The sequence below is a fragment of the Mastigoproctus giganteus genome, chromosome 6 (assembly GCF_048544385.1).
Source record: "Mastigoproctus giganteus isolate SK-2022 chromosome 6, ASM4854438v1, whole genome shotgun sequence".
Lineage (NCBI taxonomy): Eukaryota > Metazoa > Arthropoda > Arachnida > Uropygi > Thelyphonidae > Mastigoproctus > Mastigoproctus giganteus.
Window position 1 is genome coordinate 67,620,599 of NC_143580.1, and position 26,927 is coordinate 67,647,525.

General features: G+C 38.8%; 1 protein-coding gene across 1 annotated transcript in view; it reads right to left on the reverse strand.

The window, feature by feature from the left end:
- The window catches only part of LOC150084394 (cell adhesion molecule Dscam1-like), a 687,198-nt gene that overhangs the window by 142,285 nt on the left and 517,986 nt on the right, over positions 1-26,927 (reverse strand). Inside the window, 1 exon segment of the mRNA XM_090376030.1 lies at positions 12,524-12,817. Within this exon segment, the coding sequence (XP_090232156.1) occupies positions 12,524-12,817 (294 nt within the window).

Consider the following 26,927-nt stretch of genomic DNA (forward strand, 5'->3'; position numbering starts at 1 on the left):
AGCTATTTATTTGTCAGCATTTTGTCTTTTTCATCCAGCTTCACTTTAAGGGAGGCATTCTCAGTGATAAAATTATGCATTATTTTCTCCATTTCTGACCATATGTTGTCTACTTTAGGACTATCTTGTCTGTAACCCTGCTGGAATCTTTAAGGCCCTTTCTGAGGGCTGCACATAGGGCAAAAATCTGCTCAGTTTGCAAGTTTTGCAGGGAACAGGAACAGAAGATTTGCTGTTTTTTTCCCCTCTCTGATGCTGTGTTTGATGATTCAAAAGGATGCCGGTAGGTTATCTACATCTGGTTCTGTTTCCTCTATGGGAGGAGATTCTTCCTCACTGAGCTTTCCCAGTCTCAACCTAAGGCTCTTCCTGGGCATATCCAATTCAGAAGGTTTTGAAGCTGCCATTACGTCTCTATATACCAGGAGAGTGACACAATTTGTAGATAATTACTTGATCGGTCAATGTAGCCAAATATCTAAGAAGTTTCTTAGTTTTAATGTATTTGTCCAAAATAATGTCCTTTGGGGCATTTTAGGCCATTTACAGAACAGGGAGTTTGTTTTTGGGGATCTGATTCAAGACTAAAGCTGATTTTGGCAGTAAAGGGGCCTACTCTGATAAAATCGGACTTTCTGAATCCAAAAATGTGGATATATTCATAGTGGGTTGTATGGTTGGGGAGCTAGGTCCATGTCAGTGTGTCAGATCTACTCATTGAATTACATGGCACCTCAAAATGACGAGTCTTATTGCTTCAAAATTTTAAAATATTCAGTGAAGATGGCTGGTTATAGCAAGAACAGAAATGACAGAATGTCCTAACTTTGAAATGGCTAGTAGGGCAGTTCAATTTGGCCCCTGGACAAAATTAGGGCCCAATTAAATGTTATTTTGGTGCTGCCAGCATGTTACAGATGTTGGAGAGATTTTCATTGAAAACTTTTAATCAAGTGGGAGTTTTGAGGTACTGTCAGTCTCCACACCAAGTGTTATTTTGGTGCTGCCAGCATGTTACAGATGTTGGAAAGATTTTCATTGAAAACTTTTAATCAAGTGGGAGTTTTGAGGTACTGTCAGTCTCCACACCAAGGGGGGGGGGGGGTTGTGTCAAGCCGAATCTGCTGATATGTGTTTTGCTGCCCGAAGGCAGTTATTTTATGAAGTTGTGATTCGGGTAGTGTGGCAGGATTTTTCCATAGGTTTATAATGGGATCAGGGAGGAGGTAACCTTCACCTGGAATATATCAGGAACTAATAAATGGATCATGATGAAATTTTGATAGGACATTATCTTTGTTATATTCTTTAGCTTGGAATCTTCTTTAGCTCTGAAAATTCTTTAGTGATTGATTAGCAAACTTACGAAGAAGCTCGCAAAGTTTGTAAAAGTTATAAAGTGGTTGCAGGGCTGCAGATACTATTTGCAAGAAACTGTAAGGCAGAAGGCTGCTGATCAGCACCATTTTCATAATATTAGCAGCTGTAGTTAGTTAGTTATGGAAAAAGAAGGCGTAAAAAGTTCACAAGTGGCAAGAAATTCAATATGATGGCCAAGATGACTGCCCTGTGTTGTCATTACTATGATATGGCAATAGCAATGTTTTCAAACGTTGTGCGAGGACAGATTACACATGTATAAATTACAAATTTTGTGTTCCTGCATTCTACTGAAGATTTTTGTCCTGTGCCAAATCTATGAATCCAAATATTCAGTGCAGCTCAGCCAGAAATAAATATATGATCAACTTTACTAGTGACCCCAGTGTATTAACAAAGTGGTCAAGACATACAGTGAACATTGCCAGCTTCAATCAAAGAATACTTGGCCATCCCTGCATCAAGAAACATGCAGATCGCACTACGTGTTCTTTGGGAGGATATCTACATGATAATATCCTCTGTGAATCACAGAACCTCGACAATCCAAATTTCTTCCACTTGTAACCATACAGAAAGGCCATGCAATACATGGAAAGGGCAGGTACAGAAAAGCTATATAGAAAGGATAGATAGGATAGGAGGGGATTGTTATTGTTATTTGGTTTTTTTTAGGAGCATTAGCAACTAAAGCCATATTGCTCCGGGATATGCGGTGGTCATTCCCTGACCTTTCCGCATCCTCCGTATTTGGTGGTGACGGGCTCGAACCCCGGTCTAATCAAGAAGAGTATGCTACGCACTGCTGCTCCTTCCCACCTGGCTACGGAGGCGCCATAGGAGGGGAAGGGGTTGTTGTTGTTGTTATTTGGTTTTTAGGAGCATTAGCAACTAAGGCCATATTGCTGCGGGAATATGCGGTGGTCATTCCCTGACCTTTCCGCATCCTCGGTATTTAGTGGTGACGGGCTCGAACCCCGGTCTAATCAAGAAGCGTGTGCTACGCACTGCTGCTCCTGCCCACCTGGCTACGGAGGCGCCGGGGAAGGGGTTATACTCTTAGTTAAGAAGCACATAAAATCTAATGCTGAGGATAAAAAGAAAAACAGCAAAGCCTTTTTTACTTATGCTTATGTAAACACTAGAAAGACAGGAATGAATCAAATTGGTCCACTCAATATTGATGGTTTGACTGTTGATGAGTCTGCTCAGGTTGCTGACAAACTGAATGAGTATTTTGGAATAAGAAAGTGAAAAAAGGCAGCAAACAACAGGAGTAGGTTCAGGAGCACAGGTTTTGAGAACAAGTGGAGAAATACCATCAGCACCTGGAGCTTTCTTTGCATCAAGATTCATCAAAATCCTTCTGACCTCCTTTTGACGGAAGACCACAGGAGGCATTGAACGGAGCGTGTTGGGAATGGTGGGAAGTGTTTTACCAAGACATTAATACATGAGTTGGAAGAAAAATAGGATGCTAACAGATCAGCTTTATTCTTGGCTGAAGTGGCAACAGAGATGACTGACCTGTGTTGTCATTACTATGATATGGCCATAGCAATGTTTTCAAACGTTGTGCTCTGCTCCCACCTCTGGTTTTGACAGAGGTGGGAGCAGAGATGGGCAAAAGTTGCGCCCAATAGCTTTGGCAAGAGACCAGAATGCTCGGCTACCATTAGGGCAAGAAGCAAGTGTTCTACTTTTAGTCTGTTCAAAATCTAGTTTGGACTGATTAATAACTGCTTTACAATTGTTCTGAGCTTTGGTGCAGGAAGAAAATGAAACTGAAGAATCAGAAACAAGCCAATTATGATATGCAGCAACGTTGTTATCTTGAACAGCCTGAGCACATTTATTGGAAACCCAAGGTTTAGATAAAGGAAGAGATTTTAAAGTGGAGTGTGGAATAAAGGATTACATTCCTACAAGAATAATTTCACTGACACGATCTGAGCAAACATTGACAACAGAAGTTTTGAAACAGTATTCTGACCAAGGAAAAGAAATCTCGCAGGTCATTCCATTTTGCATTCTTGTAATGCCAAACATCACGAGGTTGGGAATAGCCATGAGATAAAGGCTCCATTGGAGAAGAGACAATCACCAAGCTGTGATCTGAGGTGCCTAAAGGACCACTCACTTCGACTGTGTACTTAGAAGGGTTGTTTGTGAGAAAAAGATCAAGCATTTTGGCTGTATGGTTAGGATTATCTGGTATCCTTGTAGGTAAATGAACAATCTGTGCAAGGTCATTAGTAATTGCAAAAGCCTCAGCATCTCAACCAGCTGGGTCGGTGTGACTAGAAAACTGAAGCCAGCTGGAGTTGTGAACATTAAAATCACCAAGGAAAATTACCTCACTGTTAGGAAAGTTGGACTGGAGAAAGTCAAGTTGCAAAGATAGGAAGTCAAAGAGCTCCAAGTGATTAGTGGAGTTGGGAGAACGGTAGAGACTACAAATGAATTTGACACAATGAGGTAGAGAGATTTTAAACCAGAGAAGATCGAAAAGAGGAGATTCCAAATTACCAAGTGCCTACGTCCATTCCGATATTCTCTGACAGGGAATATCGGAACGGACACAGGCACAAGTACCACCTTTGAGGAGAAAGGAATCATACAGAGAATAATTTGGGCAACTGAGATGAGCAGTAGTTGAATCAACTGATAACTGAGATTCTGTCAGAAAAAGTATATGGGATATCAGATATACTGATGAGACTCGTGGCAGAGAAGGATGCATGGTAAGTTAACAGGTGACACAGAAGCCTATAATAGTGCCTGACGTAGCCCAGTGGTCAGGAGCGAGAGTGCATAGCACGCGTTCCTTGAGTGGACTGGGGTTAAAGCCCGTGACTACTAAATATGATAAATATTTGTATTGACGATTTATTGTAAACTCTACTGACTTGGTTGTCGTGCCGGAGTATAAACAGAAAATTTATTTATTTAGATATAAACCAGTCTGAAATAAAGTCACAAAAGAGATTAGGCAAGCTAAGGCAAATTATGAGAGATCTCTGCAAAAGAATACAAAGATATGTAGAAAAGATTTCTTTACTTATGTAAACACTAGAAGAAAGGGGATGAATCACATTGGTCCACTTGATATTGATGGTTTAACGGTTTATGATCCTGCTCAAGTCATTGACGGATTGAATAGGTGTTCTGCATCTTCTGTCACACAAGGTGACTTTTTTTTAGGGATAGGGATGTCAGAAGGGTATCAAATTCTAAGAAGGAGTTGAATGAGTTTGGGATAACTGAGAGGAAAGTGGAAGAGAAACTGTTGATGCTAAACATGGAAAAGGCATTTGGAGTCGATGGAATCTACCCAATCATATTATGCAGATCCCATTAACCTATCTATTTGTATCCATTATTTGTTTAAAACAATAATGCATGATTTATATATATAAATAGCATTGTGGTTAATGTGATAACAGGATATTACCCGATTATTTGGAATCCAGGCAACAACATAACTTTAAGAAAATGCAAAGTTGTGTGTGTATGTATGTGAGTGTGTGAGTGCGTGCGTGTGCGTGTGTGTGAGAGAGAGAGAGAGAGAGAGAGAGAGGAGGGGGATATTAGTAATTATCAAAAATTTGATATAGAATTAGTGAATTAAAAGCATGCTTTTACATTCACACATTGTACTATTTTGTGTTTGTTTATGCAATTACAGCTATTCATTCATTCTAAAGCCAGAATTTGTAATTTGTACTTGTATTTGTATCTGTAAACTTTATTTCTGTGATTATTATCAAAATCAGAACAGTTTAAATATGTACACAGAAACCAATTTAGAACAGGCAAAGAAGGGTTTGCCTGTTTTAAAGACTTTTAGGCTTAAGCAAAATTTCTCAGTTTTGATTTAAATAATTTTAAAATGTATATGTTAGGATAACAGGCCCTATAAGATAGGTAACAGCATTCTAAACAACTTTTGAATATTTGGCAGTCTTATTTAAGTATGGGGGCTTAGAGGGGAACAAGTATTCTGTGTGTTATCAGACACTCAGTCTAAAACACTGATGGATTCAATATCTTTCTATTACAGAAGACTTAGGAGAAATCCGGTTGGCCTGCCTCCATATAATTCACTCATGCACACCTTCTCGATGGTAAGCCCTGTTATGTCACTTAGGTGGCAACAAATGTATAGAGTGGTTCTCTTCGAGACCCCGGGTAGCATGAAGAGGAAAAGACCAAACCCTCCAGCACATGACAGCATGATGAAACAAATGGCCCCAGCGGCTTTCATTCCCCCTCTTATGGCAGTGAGAGGATCAGAGTGGAAGCTGAGGGTGCTAAGAATCTCTGGGTACGACCAGGCTGCCATGCCCAGAAACTGAACTTGGTCCGTTACTATGTAAGATTGCTCATCAGTGAAGACATGATTTAGAGCTGGAAAAGGAATTAGAAAATTTGAATTGGAATATCATCGGTTTGGCTGAAACAAGAAGAAGAAATGAATCACTTATAAGTTTATCAAGTGGAAATCTGCTGTACACCAATGGAAACAGTGAAGGAGTGAAGGTGGAGTTGGCTTTCTTATCCATAAAGAGTTAAAAAACAACATCTTGGAATTCAAAAGTACATCACCAAGGGTGTCAAGACTAATACTCAGGATTTCTAAGAGGTATATGCTAAAGGTTATAATGCTTTATGCACCAACATCGAGCCGTGATGATGTTGAAGAGGTTGAAGAAATGTACACCAAAACTGAGAGTCTTCTAGATGAGCAGAAACACACTACACTATCAGTGTAGTGGGTTTCTGCTCATTGTAAAATTAGTAAGACAAAAAAGCACAGAAAGGGAAATTATAGGAAATTTTGGAATTGGTGAAAGAAATCAAAGAGGCGAAAGACTTCTGGAATTTGCAGAATCTCGAGGATTATCAGTAATGAACACTTTTTTCAAGAAAAGGATGAATAGAAAGTGGACATGGAAAAGTCCAAATAGATTAACAACTAATGAAACCGACTTCATCCTCACTAACAGAAGATATATCATGAATGATGTTACCATCCTGAATAAGGTAAATGTTGGAAGTGATCACAGAATGATAAGATGCACACTAGATGCACACATATAGATGTAAGAAAAGAAAAGAAAAAACTGACTCGAGTAATTAATATAAAGGTCTTTGAGATAACAGAAGAGGAGAAAAAGCTTGAGCTTTTGCACCAAGACTGCACCAAGCTTCTGAGACTGCTCAGCACCAAGATATCGATGAGGAATATTACAACTTTCTGAAAGTGATAAAGCCCAAGAAACCTACAGGTAAAAAGAAATCCAAAGAAGAAAAAATCAGTCAAGAAACACTTGTCATGATGAACAGAAGACGACAAATGAAGAGCAAGAAAAACACTGACAGGGAGAAAATTGAGTATACTGAGTTATGCAAAGCCATTAGAAAGAGACTCAGAGAGGACATAAGAAAGTTTAACACAAGAAAAGTAGAACAAGCATTAAGGGAAAACAAAGGATTTAAATCAGCAATCATGAGCAGTAATACAGAAAGACAAATGATATTGAAACTGAAGAACAGATGGTGTACTTATGAATAGTAGAGAAGGCATAATTCTAATAGCAGAAGACTACTATAAAGAGTTATACAAGGAGTGAGGGAATGATGCCAGCAGTGGGGAAGATGGATCGCAAATTAGTAACACATACAACATACCTGATGAGGTAGAACACGCATTGAAGAAAATGAATAATCAGAAAGCTCCGGGTGAAGATAAAGTTACTGTAGAGTTGTTAAAATTGGGAGGAAGAGACATGACACAAAAACTGGCAAGACTCTTCACAAAATACCTTAGAAAAGGTGTGGTGCCTAAGGAGTGGAATAATGCAATCATAGTTTTACTGCATAAGAAAGGAGATAAATCAGAAATAGGAAATTACAGACCAATTAGCTTGTTATCCCCACATCTACAAGTTGTTCACAAGGGACATTACTAACAGATTAGAAAGAATACTTGATGAGAATCAACCGAAAGAGCAAGCTGGCTTTAGGTCTCAACTATGGATCACCTTCACGTAATGTCACAGCTAATGGAGAAGGCAAATCAGAAATTGGAAATTATAGACCAATTAGATTGTTATCAGGCACTGGAAAGAGATGGCATAGATACCCCATATATTATGATTTTGAAGAAAATATCTGAGAATGCTACCTCCTTTACTAGACTAGACAAAGACAGAAATAAATTTAAAACTGAGAAAGGAGTTCGACAAGGAGATAAAATATCTCCGAAGTTGTTTACTGCTGCCCTTGAAGAAGCTTTCAGAAGATTAGACTGGTCGCAGGAATGAGTCAATGTGAATGGAGAGCACCTAAACCATTTACGATTTGCAGATGACATTGTGGTCATAAGCCATGACCCCAAAGAATTAGAGGAAAATCTTAATCAGTTATGCAGAGTTAGTAAGGATTTTGGACTAAAGATGAATATGGCTAAAACAAAAGTAATGATGAACAAGTATGCCACAGAAAGGGATATAATGATTGAAGGAGCAGTAATTGAAAAGGTGGAGTCATATACTTATCTGGTACAAGTCATTAGCTGTAATAATGATAAATGGATGGAAGTCAAGGGAAGAATAAATTTTGGATGGATAGCATTCAGGAAATTAGCATTAGCATTAGCATTAGTAGAGGCATTTGATGCAAGAAAGCAAGCTTATGCAGCATCAGCCAAAAAAAAAAAAAAAAAAACCCACTTCCACTTCACCCCTCTGTTCGTTCAAAATACCTGTCCAGCTGAGTCTTAAACTTATTTAGGCTATCAACCTCCACCACAAGGGATGGAAGTCTGTTCCACCAACCAACCACCAGCTGGCTAAAGGCAAATTTCCGCACGTCAATCCTACATCTGTCTTTCCTCAATTTGAATTTATGCCCTCTCAGGTGATTTTTCTGAGCTAGAGGAAGAATCCCATCAGCATTGAGCATGCTTAAACCATTCAAGGCTTTATACACCTCTATCAGATCACCTCGCTGGTGCCTAGTCTCCAGACACTGTAATTTGCAAAACTTAAGCCTTTCTTCGTAAGAGCACCCCTTTGTTCCATTCACTAATCTTGTTGCCCTTCTCTGTACTCGTTCCAGCAGCTCTACATCCTTCTTGAAATGAGGCCTCCAGACCTGTATACAGTACTCTAGGTGTGGCCTGACCATTGCCTTATACAATGGAATAATCACCTCCTTATCCCTGCTGGAAAAATTCCTGTATATCATTGACAATACTGCATGAGCTACTCTTGCAGCCCGTCTGCACTGCTCAGAGAACTTCATATCTGCCTGCACAACCACCCCCAAGTCCCTTTCATTCTCTACCACTGTCAGTGTAGTACCACAGAGTTGATACGTTGCTCTGGGGTTGCTGTTTCCCATGTGTAGTACTTTACATTTGTCAATGTTAAACTTCATTTGCCACCTCTCAGCCCATCTGCTCAACCTTTCCAGATCCTGTTGCAGCAGCATAGTGTCAGTAGTGTCCTTGACAACCCTGCCAACCTTTGTATCGTCTGCAAACTTGGACATTAAGCTTGATATACCATCATCAATATCATTTATAAATACAGAAAACAATAATGGACCCAACACTGAGCCTTGATGGACTCCACTAATAACATTAGTCCACGATGAGCAGTGTCCATTGATTACCACTCTCTGTCTTCTTCCCCTCAACCACCCCTTTATCCATAGCAGCAATTTGCCTCCAATGTCACACTGCTCCAATTTGTGTAGCAGTCTTCCATGTGCAACAGTATCAAAAGCCTTTCTAAGATCCAAGTATATAATATCAAAGTTATTCCCTGCATCCAGTTCTTTTGTGACTGCATCATAGTATCCAATCAAGTTGGTCAGGCAAGACTTCCCCTTAACAAAACCATGCTGTGTCTGAGCTATAACTGAAGTCTTGTCTAAATGATCCTGCAGTGCTTCTTTAACCAGTGCCTCCATTAATTTTCCTGGAACAGAAGTTAAGCTCACAGGTCTATAATTACTTGTGTCAGCCTTTGATCCTCCTTTGTGAGTTGGGGTCACATTTGCGCATTTCCAGTCTATGGGTACCTCCCCTGAGTCCAAGGAAGCTCTCATAATTATGGCTAAGGGTTTGCTTACTTCCTTTGCTGCCTCCTTTAATATAACTGGATAGATCCCATCCACCCCGGGTGCCTTTCTTGTGTTTATCTTCAACAGTTTCTCCTCCACTTTACTCCCAGTTATTTCAAGATTCTGTAGCTTACTGCTAGAGTTGAATACACCTCTGGCATTCCCCTTGCTGAATAACTCCTCATGTGTGAATGTCGATGCAAAATATTCATTTAGTTTGTTAGCTACCTGAGCAGGATCATCAGCAGTTGACCCACAAATATAGTCACATACTGAGGAGCAATATCCCAATTTGTATGAAACGTAAAATAATTAACCAATGTATACTCCCCACCATGACTTATGGAAGTGAAACTTGGGCCCTCACCAAAAGATTGGAAGAGAAGCTGAGAACTACACGGCGAAGAATGGAACGAATTATATTGGGAATCGGACTGTTAGATAAGAAGAGAAACACATGTATTATGCAGCAAACTCAAGTAAAGGACATTCTTATCAAAACTAAAGAACTAACATGGTCTTGTGCAGGACACATAGCTCGAAGACATGATGACAGATGGACTAAGAAAATAACAGAATGGTACCCAAGAGGAGCTAAGAGAAAACCTGGAAGACAACAACGGAGATGGAGAGATGGAATTCATGAGTTTGTGGATAGTAAATGGATGGCCATTGCACAAAAGAGAAGGAACTGGAAAGTTGCTAGAGATGCCTTCATCCTGCATTGGATTGAAAATGGCTGACAATGATGACTCAAGTATGACAATGAAATGCAAAAATCTGCATGTTAGCACAGTGGTATAGTTACTATTCTCCCCACTCTGGGTGGAAAATGCCTGGGTTCGAATCCCGTCGAGTACCCGAGGAACTTTAATGGAGCTTTTTCACAAAGGAGGAACAAAGGCTGACACAAGTAATTATACAAATTTGTAGACCTGTTAGTTTAACTTCTGTTCCAGGTAAATTAATGGAGGCACTGGTTAAAGAAGCACTGCAGGATCATCTAGACAAGAATTCAGTTATAGCTCAGACGCAGCATGGTTTTGTTAAGGGCTGGTCTTGCCTGACCAATTTGATTGGATACTATGATGTAGTCACAAAAGAACTGGATGCAGGGAATAACTTTGATATTATATATTTGGATCTTAGAAAGGCTTTTGATACTGTTGCACATGGAAGACTGCTGCACAAATTGGAGCAGTGTGGTATTGGAGGCAAATTGCTGCTATGGATAAGGGGATGGTTGAGTGGCAGAAGACAGAGAGTGGTAATCAATGGACACTGCTCAACGTGGACTAATGTTATTAGTGGAGTTCCTCAGGGTTCAGTGTTGGGTCCGTTGTTGTTTTCGGTGTTTATGAATGATATTGATGATGGTATATCAAGTTTAATGTCCAAGTTTGCAGATGATACAAAGGTTGGCAGGGTTGTTAAGGACACTACTGATGCTATGCTGCTGCAACAGGATCTGGAAAGGTTGAACAGATGAGCTGAGAGGTGGCAAATGAAGTTTAACATTGACAAATGTAAAGTACTACATATGGGAAACAGTAACCACAGAGCAACGTATCAACTCTGCGGTACTACACTGACAGTGGTGGAGAATGAAAAGGACCTAGGGGTAATTGTGCAGGCAGATATGAAGTTCTCTGAGCAGTGCAGACGAGCTGCAAGAGTAGCTCATGGTGTCTTGTCAATGATATATAGGAATTTTTCTAGCAGGGATAAGGAGGTGATTATTCCCTTGTATAAGGCAATGGTTAGGCCACATCTTGAGTACTGTATACAGGTCTGGAGGCCTCATTTCAAGAAGGATGTAGAGCTGCTGGAACGGGTACAGAGAAGGGCAACAAGATTAGTGAATGGAACAAAGGGTTGCTCTTACGAAGAAAGGCTTAAGTTTTCAAAATTACAGAGTCTGGAGACTAGGCACCGGCGAGGTGATCTGATAGAGGTGTATAGGGCTTTGAATGGTTTCAGCATGCTCAATGCCAATGGGATTCTTCATCTTGCTCAGAATAATCACCTCAGAGGGCATAAATTCAAATTGAGGAAGGACGGATGTCGGATAGATGTGCGGAAATTTGCCTTTGGCCAGCGGGTGGTTGGTTGGTGGAACCGACTTCCATCACTTGTTGTTGAAGTTGATAGCCTAAACAAATTTAAGGCTCAACTGGACAGGTATTTCGAGCGAACGGAGGGGTGAAATGGGAGTGGTGTGTTTTTTTTTTTTTTTTTTTTTTTGGCTGATGCTGAATAAGCTTGCTTTCTTGCATCATATGCCTCTGCTAATTCTAATGCTAATAATTCTGTTGTCTCATGGAAATTTTGTTCTTATTTCAATACTGTCTAATACTTAATCTTCAGCGAAGAAACAAAAGCAGGACTTCTTTTAAGTCATTAAATAACTCAAAAGTATTTAAATCGACATGAGGCTGAATATTAAAGGAAGCTGTAATTAAAATGAATAGCAATTTATTTAATGATATAAATTTATTTAATGATAGAAATTTATTTAATTATTAATCTAATCCTTGATTTTTTAAGGAGTCCTTATGTGCTGTAATGTAATAACTAGAGCATATGTATAGCTTAGCTTAATTTTCAGCACTCACCTCTGTGAAATGGAGCTTCCTGTCATGCAGATCTGAATGCATTGGGGAAATGTGGAAATGATAGGCGTGCGGAAGAGTTGTATATGATCTAGTTATTACATTACAGCACATAAGGACTCCTTAAAAAATCAAGAGTCAATTTAACACAAATCCTTTAACTATACATTACACCTCTTCCGCACGCCTATCATTTCCACATTTTCCCCAATGCATTCAGATCTGCACGATAGGAAACTCCATTTCACAGGAGGTGAGTGCTGAAAATTAACCTAAGCTATACATACGATCTAGTTATTAATCTAATTTATTTAATGTCAGAAAGAAAAAGAAAGAACTGAAATTTTAAAGAGCAAGAAATTCAATTTCATTGTTATATTAGGTATTCATATTACCTCCTAAGGAAGTTAAGGTAGCAAACATATATTCAGCTTCAGTAGGTCCAGCATCACTATGTGCTGTCATTAAAACTGTATACCAGGTACCTGGGCCAAGGTCTGATATGACTAGTAACTTTTGCTCTGGTATAATATTATTTGAGACTAGAATCCATTCATGTTGCTGATTGGCTTTATATTGCACCACAAAAAAATTTATGGAACATCCACTGCTATGCCAAGTGTTTAAATGGAGTGCCACAGATGTGGAGTTGATACTAAGAAGGGCTTCTTTCTTAGGTGCAATGGGCACTGAAAAATAAAAGAAACCTAATGAATTTAAATATATTACCAAACTAGAATAAGATTCATATAAGTATTTTTCAAAACATATTAAATTTTTTTTTATTTCAGTTAGGAAAATATTGACAATTGCATATTGATATTTTCATATATATGGATGGAGCAAGGTGCTGTTTTCCCAGGTTCACTGTATGTGAATAATTCAACAGTATTTTGAACTAGTTCATATGCACAGGCAGGCATAGAGCTAAACAGGAAATGACCAGATGTTACAGTCCTTTGTAAAAACGATGATAGCAAGAAAAGTGGATAATTTTTATGAAAGCCGAACTGTTCACAGCAAGAAACAGTCCACTTTGATCAATGCTAAAGTGGATGAAGTAACAGAAAAGCCTTAGGAACTTGCAGTGCAATTCAGGTTGTCATGCAAAAGTGCACGCAAGGCTGTGAAACAGAAACACCTTCATCCATATTATGTTCATTGGTCCAGGGGCTGAAGAAACCAGATTAAAAAAAAAAAAAAAAAAAACATTACTCTATTTGTTGATGAATACAGTAAGGGATAAATACTGACCGACACATTTCTTAGTTCCATCTTATCAGGTATGTGAACAGCCTGAATGCTAAAATTTGGTCCACTGAAAACTCACATGCATTCCATAAAATTCCCTTGCACTCTCAAAAAAGTGCAAAGGAATTTTATGATGGGTCCTCATTTCCTTTGAGACAACAGTAATGGTAATGTATACCAAGGTATCATCACAGAATTCACTTTAGGTAGATGAATGCATTTATTGGTTTCAGCAAGACATTATGATGCACCACATGTCAGCATTACAGGTGACTTATAAAACCATGCAGAAAAACTCTTTTAACTAACTCAGTTGCACATACCTCAAGAGTTCTTCTTTCTTACTGCAACAGAACATATTAGCAAGATGTTCTGAGGACAGAAATGTTTCAAATGAGTGGGTAGCTAATGCCAGGGAAGCGAGCTTAAATAACTTTAAGGGGTGTGTCATGGTAGTTAACTAAATGGCGCCTCCATAGCCAGGTGGAAAGGAGCAGCAGTGCGTAGCATATGCTTCTTGATTAGACCGGGATTCGAGCCCATCACCACCAAATACGGAGGATGCAGAAAGGTCAGGGAATGACCACTGCATATCCCGGAGCAATATGGTCTTAGTTGCTAATGCTCCTAAAAAACCAAATAACAACAGTTAACTAAACAAGAAGTCTTAATTGTTTATACAGTAATAAAAAGAATTAAGACTGACATAATAGGGCTTACAGAAACGTGGTGCCACATGGAGATAGGGGATGATGAGTTTCAGTATGTTATGTATAATGTATTTAGGAAGGATAGGGAAAAGAGAAAGGGTGGTGGGGTCATGCTTCTTATCAAAAGCAGTTTGAGCATAACAAAAGTTTCCCCGGATTCAGACTTTTCGCATGCTAGTATAGAATCTGCATGGTGTGAAATAGTTGGAAGCAAAGGTATAATAACAATTGGGGTAATCTATAGACCAGGTGATTGTGAAGATTATGATGAGAGCCTCCACATGCAAATAGAATGGCAAGTAAGCATCAATGTTTCATTATTGGTGATTTTAATTTGCCTCTAATTGATTGGAGCAAATGGGAAGGAAACTCCACATAGGGGACAAAATTTTTAAATCAACTAGATGATTGTTTTTTGTATCAATGTGTCAGGGAAAGTACTAGGGAAAAGAATATTCTGGACCACATCATCACTCATGAACCAGATGACATAATGTAGTGCTGACAGTGCAGGAACCAACAGCAGGAAGTTCTAAGGTGGTCGACAAAAAGAGAGGTAGCGGTAGCTAAAGGCAAAGGAATGGGTTATAATTTCAGGAAAGGAAATTACGATGCTTTAAGGTGCTACAGGGCTTCTATTAACTGAGCAGATATCACACAGAGAGCAAGTACAATTGAATTATGGTGTACCTTTAAGACATTAATCACAGAGGCTTTGCCGACCAGGCTAGCCAGGTGGGTAAAGTGCCTGCCTGGCAACCTAAAGGTTGTGGGTTCGAATTCTGCCTCAGGCTTGGATCACAGTTAAATGTAAAAACTTTGGGAGGTGCATTATGGCCACAGAAGCTGATGTGCCAAAAACTAACAAAAAAAACAAAAACAAAAAAAAACAGACGCTTTGAATGCTTATATACTATTAAAAAAATACTCCATGAGGAAGATTCCAAGTTGGATGAATAAGGAAGTTGCCAGATTACTTGAGCAGAAAAAGACAGCATGGGAAAGTTACAGAGCAATAAAAAGTACTGAAGCCTATAACAGCTACAAATTAATCTGTAACAGTGCCACAGAAAATGTTAGGCTTGCAAAGGCAGATTATGAGAAATCGCTAGCAATGAGAGCAAAGAGTGGGGATAAGGAATTCTTCACATATATAAATGCAAAGAAGAGAAGGACAAACCAGATTGGGCCCTTATGTAATGGTTGTGGGATAGTATTAGATACCCCAGCTAAAGTTGCAGATGAACTCAACAGTTACTTTGCATCGATATTTACAGAAGAAAAACCCCTTGTGTCAATGAGAGATTATGGGAGTGAAGTTGAATAAAATGTAATTAATGATACTGAAATTTCACATGTTTATTTAATGAAAAAACTTTCCAGCCTACAGGCCACTAAGGCTCCTGGGGTTGATGGCATATACCCTATAATCTTAAGGGAGGCAGCAAGTGAGTGCATTGAACCATTTAGGCTAATTAGAAGAGCATCACTGAACTCTGGAGTGATTCGGTTGGATTGTAAAAGTGCCAATGTATCTCCAATACATAAGGAATTGAATGGTGAAGGATACTCAGCATGGTTTTATAAAGGGAAAATCATGTTTAACTAATCTGGTTACTCAAGAGCTGGACTTAGGAAATAATTTCGACATTGACATTCACCAGGAAAATTCTTAGATGGATAGCTTCGGGGCAGGAGGCAGAGGGTTGTGATAAATGGTTTATTCCTCAGATTGGGTTGATATAAGAAGTTGGGTTTCCCAAGGATCAGACATTAGGACTGCTGTTTTTGTTTTTCATAAATGACATTGATGAAGAGATAGAGGGCATGATGTCTAAATTTGCAGATGATGTAAAGATTAGTAGAGTAGTTAATGATCACCACCAAGCAGAGCTTCTTCAGATGACCTAGATAGACTTCGGAGATGGTCAGAAAAATGGCAGCTATGCTTTAATCCAGAAAAGTGTAAGGTATTACGCCTGGGGAACAGTAACCCCAAAATAACTTATGCACTTGGTGGAGTTGAACTAAAGCTGGGGTGCCTCCGTAGCCAGGTGGGCATTAGCAGCAGTGCGTAGCACACGCTTCTTGATTAGACCGGGGTTCGAGCCCGTGACCACCAAATACGGAGAATGCAGAAAGGTCAGGGAATGACCACCACATATTCCCAGAGCAATATGGCCTTAGTTGCTAATGCTCCTAAAAACCAAATAACAAACAAACAACTAAAGCCGCCAGTGGAGGGAAGGAACTTGGGTGTTATGATACAGTCAGACATGAAGTTCTCCGAGCATTGCAGACAGTTGCAAGGAAGGCTCATGGTGTCCTATCAAAGAATTATTGAACATTTGCTAGTAGAAATAAGACTGTCATAATCCCATTATATAAGACTATTATTAGACCAAACTTGGAATACTGTGCTCATGTATGGAGACCGCATCTAAAGAAAGACATTGTGCTTCTTGATAGGGTCCAAAGATGGGTAACTCGCCTGGTGAGATCGGCAAAAGGGCATCCATATGAGGAAATATTTTAAATATGTGGGTTGCAGAGCATGGAAACTAGGCACCTTAGAGGAGACTTGATTGAGGTGTTCAGTGGCATTGCTACCCGTTTTCGGGCCCAGAGGCAAAGAACATTTTGGGCCCCTACTTAATTAATGAAAATTACATAAACAGAAGCAAAAATATAAACATGAGAAGATTAAAAAAATTGAAACCATTAATAATTCCTCCTCTATAGACACTGTAATAAATATAATGAATACATTTTTGAAGGTATAAATGATGTATTAAATAATAAATACTGAATTTATATCAAGCCCTATTTTTTATTATTGTAAAACAAAACCTAATAGCTTTAATTACAGATTAAGATCAACAGAATTACATAAAAAATGATCAGTGAAAAAAATTTACTGTATATCTACAAAGTAAATAAAGCTAACTAGGTAGTAAGAAATCTTTATTCACATTAACAAAAATTCAAGCCTTAAGTTAATGAATATCTATAAATAATAAGATTTGAATTAAAATATGCATGAACATAAAACCCCAGTAACAATAATAAATATATACATGACATGTATTACATGCAGATATAAATGACAAAATAAAAATACATAATAAAATATACAGAAATATAAATAAACAATGCAGAAAAAAATACACATACACACATATAATAGTTTTGGAGTAATTTTAAAACAAATCATTGTAATAAGTAATCAACTGTATATGTTAAATCTAACCTATATACACAAAAAAAGTTTTATAACAAATATTTTAAACTTTAATTAAAATTTTGTCTCCTAGCCCTTTTAGTCGAAAAAATATGTATAACTTCTAAATTATCAATCTTCTGCATTTTGCAGATTTAATTTTTTGGTTTCCCTTACTTTTTTTTGTTTTTGTGCACCGCTAAGGTGTTTATGTACATGGCCAGACATCTGCAATTTATGGGGTAAAGTAAAAATAAATGAACATTAGATTTTTTTTAAGTAGGTATGTGAAACTTCATGCTTAAATTGATTAAAATGTTTTTTTTTTTTTTTTGTTGGTTTTTGGCGCATTGGCTTCTGTGGCCATGATGCACCTCCCAAGGTTTTTGCACTACTGTTATCCAAGCCCGAGGCAGGATTCGAACCTGCGACCTTTGGGTTGCCAGGCAGGCACTTTGTCAGTTGCACCAAAGTAACTTAAATTTTAAGTGTTCCTTAATTAAATTGACAATATCGTATCAAAACGAAATGGTAAATGAGTTATTGAGTGTTGCGTCAAAATTTTGATGTGCAATTTTTTGTTTAAGTCTCATTGGTGCAACTGGGCATAAAAATAATAACTTATTCTGAGGTGTTTCAAAAGCAGCTTCAAAAGGGTGAATAATAATAATTGAAATCATATAAGGTAAGATTCAATAGCGTCACTGAAGTCTATTTCGTTAAACTGCAGCGTGGCTTGGTATAGGGTGCAAATTTGATGGCTTGTGATTGGTGCAGACGCAAGACAGATGCAGACTGTCCCAATGTTTATATTTTTTATGTTAATCATTGACACTGATCAATCCGCTTACACCCTTCACTTACTGCACACGATTTATGGTTATGACATATTGGTCTCTTTCCTGAATACGAGTATAATATATTGCCATTTTTAACCTAAAGGACCCGGGCCTGGAGGCAATTGCCTTGCCTGTCTACATGGTAGCTACGCCACTGGAGGTGTTTAAGGCTCTGAGAGGCAAAAGTAAAATGAATGAGGGTGAAATTTTCACAGTTATAAATGATTCTAGAACTAAGGGTCCTAAATTCAAGTTACGGGGGAAGATGTTTAGACTGGGCTGCAGGAAGTTTTATTTTAGCCAGTGAATTATAAATTACTGGAATAAGTTACCTACATTGGTGGTAGAAGCTGACTGTTTGGGGAAATTCAAAGGTCAGCTGGATAATTACCTACAGAAGGAGGGAAACACATAGGTTGTCTATTTCCTTTTCTCTTATTATTTATTTTTTAAAAATTTTCTTCTTATTATTACTATTTTATTTTTATTATTATTTTTTATTTTATTTTATTTATTTATTGTTTATTTTTATTTATTATTATTATTATTTTTTTTGGCTGGCGCAGCATAAGCCATAGGCTTCCTTGCACCATGTGGCCATTGCTAATACTAATACTAACTGATACAACAAAAAACAGTGTAGGACAGTCAATTCTGACCAACGCTAAAGTGAATGGAGTGATAGAAAAGTTACTCTGGTCTCCTTTGAAAAGTCTCAGAAACTTTCAATGCAATCAAAATTGTCATATAGAAGTGCATATAAGGCAGTGAAACAGACACACATCCATCCATATGATGTTCATTGGTCCATGGGCTGAAGGTAGATTAAAAAACAAACAAAAAACCCTTACTCTATTTGTCGATGAACACATTAAGGGATAAACACTGACATTGACTAACATGGTTACTCAGTTCCATCTTAGCAGGTATGTGAATAGCCAGAACAATAAACTTTGGTCCACCGAAAAAAGTGTTGTGTCATTGTAGGATGGGTCCTAATTTTCTTTAAGACATCAGTTCTGGTACTGTATACCAAGATATCATTACAGAATTCACTTTAATCCTCAAGGTAAATGAATGCATTTTCTGGTTTTAGCAAGACAGTGTGATGTACCACATGTCTGCATTATAGGTGACTTCTAAAACCAATAGAAAAAAAAACTTTTAACTAAATGTAAGGGGGCATATCAGGGTTATCACACACAATAAAGTACAAAACTTAAAGGCACAGTTTGGTCATAGCAGCCCTTGTGCCAAAAGAAAGAGAAAAAAACAGTCTAACAATAACAAAACTTACTCTGTCTGTACAATAATGCAGAAAACCATGTTGCAGTAAGCTCAACAACAACATCAGCATTATTTGATGCAATCAAAAGCTTAAATTTGTGGTGGCACCCTGAATTTACAAAAGAAAATGAGATGAACATTTTCTTTTGTAAATATTTTGTGTTTGTGAGAGAGAGAGAGAGAGAGAGAGAGAGAGAGAGAGAGAGAGAGAGAGAGAGAGAGAGAGAGAGAGAGAGAGAGAGAGAGTGAGTGAGTGAGTGATGCTCCTGATCAAAAACAGCCTGAAGATGGCAAAAATGTTTCAGCAGCCAGATCAAGTAAATGTGGATGTTGAATCAGTGTGGGGTGAAATGATTTGTGGTAGAGGGAAGATGATAAGCAGGGATGTTTTACAAGCCAAATGACTCTGAGGAGTATGTCAAAAATCTATTCAGGCAAACTGAATGGCTTATTAAGCATGACTGCCATACTTACAGGCAACTTCAACCTACTTCTTACATACTGGAATACACAGGCACAAATGCATTGAATGGTAATTAACAGTTTTTTTGAACTTGGTGAAGCCCACTTGTCCTAGCAAGTCTGAAAGAGTACAAAGGGCCCTAATATTCTAGATCTGAGTCTCACTAAGAAGCATAACTATAAACTTGACAATGGGGGAACCAACAGTAGGCAATGACAATAATACTATAAAATAGGTTTTAATTAAAGAAACCTACATGGTCAAAGAAAAAGGCATGAGCTTCAATTTCAAAAGAAGAGACTGTAATGGAATGAGATATTTCATAGGCTCGGTTACCTGGAGAGAATACTGTCTGGAGTTGGATACAATATGCTATGTGAAATATTTAAGGGATTTATCCTTGAAGCCATAAAGATTTTCATACCAGTACTCAAGTTCTGTTAAAGTAAGTTGCCAATATGCTTCTTTCTTTTATCGAATGAATCAGATGGGCAAAAACACTTGCACAGAGAGCTAAGAACAGAAACAGGAAGTACTTTTTGTATTCAGATATAATTCTTATATGTGAATACAAAAAAAAAAAAAAAAAAGATGAAAGATGACAGTAAATCAGATAGGTACCTTATTTGGTTGCAGTTAAAGTTTCCATAGAAAGCTGAGCAGAAATAACACAGGTTGAAGAGATACATCTCAATAATATTTACTATCAAAAGCAAGCTTGAATCTGGGAAATGTTGGAGTCGGATTGCTGTGAAATAAGTGATGTAGTGAAGCATTTCTTGAAAAAGCTACTGAGGTTAAAGGAAGATAAAGCTTTAGAGGAGGCTGATATATTCATTTATAATTAAAAATGCTGCATGTAAGTTATTAAATCATTGGCAATGTTAATAAGAGTTTCACTGGATTCTGAGAAGATCCCCTTGGACTGGAGAAGTGCTAATGTTTCCCCAGTCCAGAAAGGTCACGATAAAGAGGAGTTTGGTAAATAGGTGAATGAGTTTGGCTTATGTGGTAGAGAGAAGATCATAAAGCCTATGATTACGGATACAATTCGGTACCATCTTGACAAAAATGGTATCTCAAACAGATCCCAGCATTAGTTTGTTATGCTTGACCAATTTACCAAAACTTACTGTTTATTTCATTGTGATCACTTCAACGTTATTAATATATCTTATACAGTGATTCTGCCATTGCTGGAAGTACTTATAAAATCCCTGTTTTGTTATCTCTTGAGGTGCCTGTTTGATGTTTTCTTGGATCTTCCAAATGTCATTAAATCTCCTCCCTTTAAGTTTAAATTTTAATCTTAAAAACAAAAAGAAATCACGTGGAGCTACATCTAGGAGCAAAAATGATGGGGGGGGCAGACCAGTATGTTCTTAACCAGAAATTGCTGCACAGACATCGAAAACCGAACTTGGGTTCCTCGTAACTGGATGCAAAGAATAACTTTGATATCATATATTTGGATCTTACAAAAGCCTTTGATACTGTTGCACATGGAAGACTGCTGCACAAATTGGAGCAGTGTGGCACTGGAGGCAAATTGCTGCTATGGATAAAGGGATGGTTGAGTGGGAGCAGACAGAGAGTGGTAATCAATGGACACTGCTCTTGGTGGACTAATGTTATTAGTGGAGTTCCTCAGGGTTCAGTGTTCAGTCCATTGTTGTTTTCTGTATTTATAAATGATTTTGACGATGGTATATCAGGCTTAATGTACAAGTTTGCAGATGATACGAAGGTTGGCAGGGTTGCTAATGACACTAATGACAGTACCCTGCTGCAACAGGATCTAGAAAAGTTGAGCAGATGGGCTGAGAGGTGGCAAATGAAGTTTAACATTGAAAAAGGTAAAGTACAACATATGGGATGCAGTAATCCCAAAGTAATGTATCAACTGTGGTACCACACTGACAGTGGTAGAGAATGAAAAGGACCTGGAGGTAATTGTGCAGGCAGATATGAAGTTTTCTGAACAGTGCAGACAGTCTGCAAGAGTAGCTCATGGTGTCTTGTCAATGATGTTTGGTAAATACATTTGATGAATTTGAGGTATTGCTCAAAACATCAAAGGCAGATATTGTTGGGATATCAGAGATGTGGTGTCACACAGATATAAGGAATGCAGAACTGGAATTTGGGGAGTACAATGTGTACAGAAAGGATAGACAGGATAGGAAGGGAGGAGAGGTTATGCTATTAGTTAAGAAATACATAAAATCCAAGGAAGTGAAGCCAGTCGACATCGCTGGACGGTGCAGTGTCAAGTCAGTTTGGTGTGACATAAGCACTGGGAGATGAAAATTGAGAGTAGGAGTGTGCTATAGGCCTAATGACTCTGATGAGTATAATACGAAATTGTACAGGGAAATAGCGTGGGCCAGTAAATCAGAGAGTTTTATAATGGGAGATTTTAATTTCCCAGATATTGACTGGAATTTGGAGGCTGGTCACTCACACACTAGCAAGGCTTTTGTGGATTTATTGGATGATTGTTTTCTACATCAGCATGTTCGGGAGGCAAATAGAGGCAGTAATACTCTTGATCTGATTATCAGTAGTGATTCTTCATGCATTAAGAATCTGCAGATAAAGGAACCACTAGGTGGCAGTGATCACAGTGTGCTGAAGTGGAATTTACTCAAAGAGGTAATCCCACTTAACTACCATTAGGGGTAAAGGGAAGGGTTTTTTCTTTCATAAAGGCAACTACGATGGTCTGAGACAGTATTTAAATTCTATACAGCGGGACCAACTGCTGATGTTACCAACAGCAAATTCAAAATGGGAAGCATTCAAAGAACTTATCTTGGAAGCTACTAGGCTTTACATACCAACTAAGAAATATTGTTAAAGGTTTAGGCCTAAATGGATGTCAGATGAACTAATGAGTAATATGGCAGAGAAGAAAAATGCATGGGATACATATAAATTAATTAGCATTAGCATTAGTAGAGGCATTTGATGCAAGAAAGCAAGCTTATGCAGCATCAGCCAAAAAAAAAAAAAAAAAACCACTTCCACTTCACCCCTCTGTTCGTTCAAAATACCTGTCCAGCTGAGCCTTAAACTTATTTAGGCTATCAACCTCCACCACAAGGGATGGAAGTCTGTTTCACCAACCAACCACCCGCTGGCTAAAGGCAAATTTCCGCACGTCTATCCTACATCTGTCTTTCCTCAATTTGAATTCATGCCCTCTCAGGTGATTTTTCTGAGCTAGAGGAAGAATCCCATCAGCATTGAGCATGCTTAAACCATTCAAGGCTTTATACACCTCTATCAGATCACCTCGCTGGTGCCTAGTCTCCAGACACTGTAATTTGCAAAACTTAAGCCTTTCTTCGTAAGAGCACACCTTTGTTCCATTCACTAATCTTGTTGCCCTTCTCTGTACTCGTTCCAGCAGCTCTACATCCTTCTTGAAATGAGGCCTCCAGACCTGTATACAGTACTCTAGGTGTGGCCTGACCATCGCCTTATACAATGGAATAATCACCTCCTTATCCCTGCTGGAAAAATTCCTGTATATCATTGACAATACTCCATGAGCTACTCTTGCAGCCCGTCTGCACTGCTCAGAGAATTTCATATCTGCCTGCACAACCACCCCCAAGTCCCTTTCATTCTCTACCACTGTCAGTGTTGTACCACAGAGTTGATACGTTGCTCTGGGGTTGCTGTTTCCATGTGTAGTACTTTACATTTGTCAATGTTAAACTTCATTTGCCACCTCTCAGCCCATCTGCTCAACCTTTCCAGATCCTGTTGCAGCAGCATAGTGTCAGTAGTGTCCTTGACAACCCTGCCAACCTTTGTATCGTCTGCAAACTTGGACATTAAGCCCGATATACCATCATCAATATCATTTATAAATACAGAAAACAATAATGGACCCAACACTGAGCCCTGAGGGACTCCACTAATAACATCAGTCCACGATGAGCAGTGTCCATTGATTACCACTCTCTGTCTTCTCCCCATCAACCACCCCTTTATCCATAGCAGCAATTTGCCTCCAATGTCACACTGCTCCAATTTGTGTAGCAGTCTTCCATGTGCAACAGTATCAAAAGCCTTTCTAAGATCCAAGTATATAATATCAAAGTTATTCCCTGCATCCAGTTCTTTTGTGACTGCATCATAGTATCCAATCAAGTTGGTCAGGCAAGACTTCCCCTTAACAAAACCATGCTGTGTCTGAGCTATAACTGAAGTCTTGTCTAAATGATCCTGCAGTGCTTCTTTAACCAGTGCCTCCATTAATTTTCCTGGAACAGAAGTTAAGCTCACAGGTCTATAATTACTTGTGTCAACCTTTGATCCTCCTTTGTGAATTGGGGTCACATTTGCACATTTCCAGTCTATGGGTACCTCCCCTGAGTCCAAGGAAGCTCTCATAATTATGGCTAAGGGTTTGCTTACTTCCTTTGCTGCCTCCTTTAATATAACTGGATAGATCCCATCCACCCCGGGTGCCTTTCTTGTGTTTATCTTCAACAGTTTCTCCTCCACTTTACTCCCAGTTATTTCAAGATTCTGTAGCTTACTGCTAGAGTTGAATACACCTCTGGCATTCCCCTCGCTGAATAACTCCTCATGTGTGAATGTCGATGCAAAATATTCATTTAGTTTGTTAGCTACCTGAGCAGGATCATCAACTTGACCCATCAATATCAAGTGGACCAATCTGATTCATCCCCTTCCTTCTAGAGTTTACATAAGTAAAGAACTCTTTGCTGTTTTTCTTTGCATCCCTTGCCAAGGATTTCTCGTAATCTGCCTTCGCCCGCCTAACCTCCTTTGTAACTTGGTTGCATATCAACTTGTATCTATCATAGGCTTCTGTGTCATGTGTTAATTTGTATGTATCCCATGCATTTTTCTTCTCTGCCATATGCCTCATTAGTTCATCTGACATCCATTTTGGCCTAAACCTTGAACAATATTTCTTAGTTGGTATGTAAATCCTAGTAGCTTCCAAGATAAGTTCTTTGAATGCTTCCCATTTTGAATTTGCTGTTGGTAACATCATCAGTTGGTCCCACTGTATAGAATTTAAATACTGTCTCAGTCCATCGTAGTCGCCTTTACGGAAGCAATAACCCTTCCCTTTACCCCTAATGGTAGTTACCTCTTTGAGTAAATCCCACTTCAGCACACTGTGATCACTGCCACCTAGTGGTTCATTTATCTGCAGATTCTTAATGCATGAAGAATCACTGCTGATAATCAAATCAAGAGTATTACTCCCTCTAGTTGCCTCTCGAACATGCTGATGTAGAAAACAATCATCCAATAAATCCACAAAAGCCCTGCTAGTGTGTGAGTAACCAGCCCCCAAATTCCAGTCAATATCTGGGAAATTAAAATCTCCCATTATAAGACACCCTGATTTACTGGCCCACTCTATTTCCCTGTACAGTTCCTTATTATACTCATCAGAGTCATTAGGCCTATAGCACACTCCTACTCTCAATTTTGATCTCCCAATGTTTATGTCACACCAAACTGACTCCACACTGCACTGTCCAACGATGTCGACTGGCTTCACTTCCTTGGTTTTTATGTGTTTCTTAACTAATAGCATAACACCTCCCCCCTTCCTATCCTGTCTATCCTTTCTGTAGACGTTGTACTCCCCAAATTGCAGTTCCGCATCCCTTATATCTGTGTGACACCACGTCTCTGATATCCCAACAATATCTGCCTTTGATGTTTTGAGCAATACCTCAAATTCATCAAATTTATTTACTAAACTCCTAGATTTGGTGTACACGCAAGTATACCTGCATCTGTTTCTATTCTTAGCTACCCTAACACAACCCATGTGTTTACTTGTACCGCAATGGCTCCCAGCAGTCTCTGAAATACCATGCATCTTGTTTTTCAGGCTTCTGCTCATTCTAATAGAAGCAGTGCAAGAATCTCTTTCACCTCTGCCAGCGGCTACTGTCAATCTATTGGTCTTTGTCTCCCCCGAAGCTTGCAGTTTTCCGACCCACCTAACACTGCCTCGATAGCATCAGCAAATATTCTTGCACCCTTTCTATTTAAGTGTATCCCATCCCTGTAGAAGCAATCTCTCCTGTTAACAAGTACAGTCGAGGCTGAAAAAAATTCTACCCCTTGAGCCTTGCACAATCTTTCCAGGGCCGAATTGATCGACAAGGCTCTCATCATATACTCGTAATGGGTGACATGGAAGCCTATGATAGATATAAGCTGGTCTGTAACCAAGACACAAAGGAGATTAGGCAGGCAAAGGCAGATTATGAGAAATCCTTGGCAAAAGATGCAAAGAAAAACAGAAAAGAGTTTGTTACCTATGTAAATTCAAGAAGGAAAGGGATGAATCAGATTGGTCCACTGGATGTTGATGGTTCAACAGTTGAGGATCCTGCTAGGTGGCTAACAGACTAAACGAGTATTTTGCATCTACATTCACACATGAGGAGTTATTCAGGAAGGGGAATGCCAGAGGTGAAGTAAATTCTGGCAGAGAGCTAGATAATTTTATAATAACTGAGAGGAAAGTGGAGGAGAAATTGTTGAGGATAAACATAAAAAAGGCACCCGGGGTGGATGGAATCTATCCAGTTATATTAAAGGAGGTAGAAAAGGAAGTAAGCAAACCCTTAGCCATAATTATGAGAACTTCTTTGGACTCAGGGGAGGTACCCATAGACTGGAGATGTGGAGATGTACAATTTGGTTTTTAGGAGCATTAGCAACTAAGGCCATATTGCTGCGGGAATATGCGGTGGTCATTACATGACCTTTTCGCATCCTCTGTATTTGGTGGTCACGGGCTCGAATCCCGGTCTAATTAAGAAGCATGTGCTATGCACTGCTGCTCCTTCCCACCTGGCTACGGAGGTGCCCGTGTGCTGGAGGACTCTGAATATAATGCTGGTTACACAAGGAGCCAGAAAACTTTAGTCAACATCAAAGGATGGAAAGGATGTTGCCCAGTGGCTCCCAACAATTTTGGGGCCTTTTTTTTTTTTTTTTTTGGGCAGT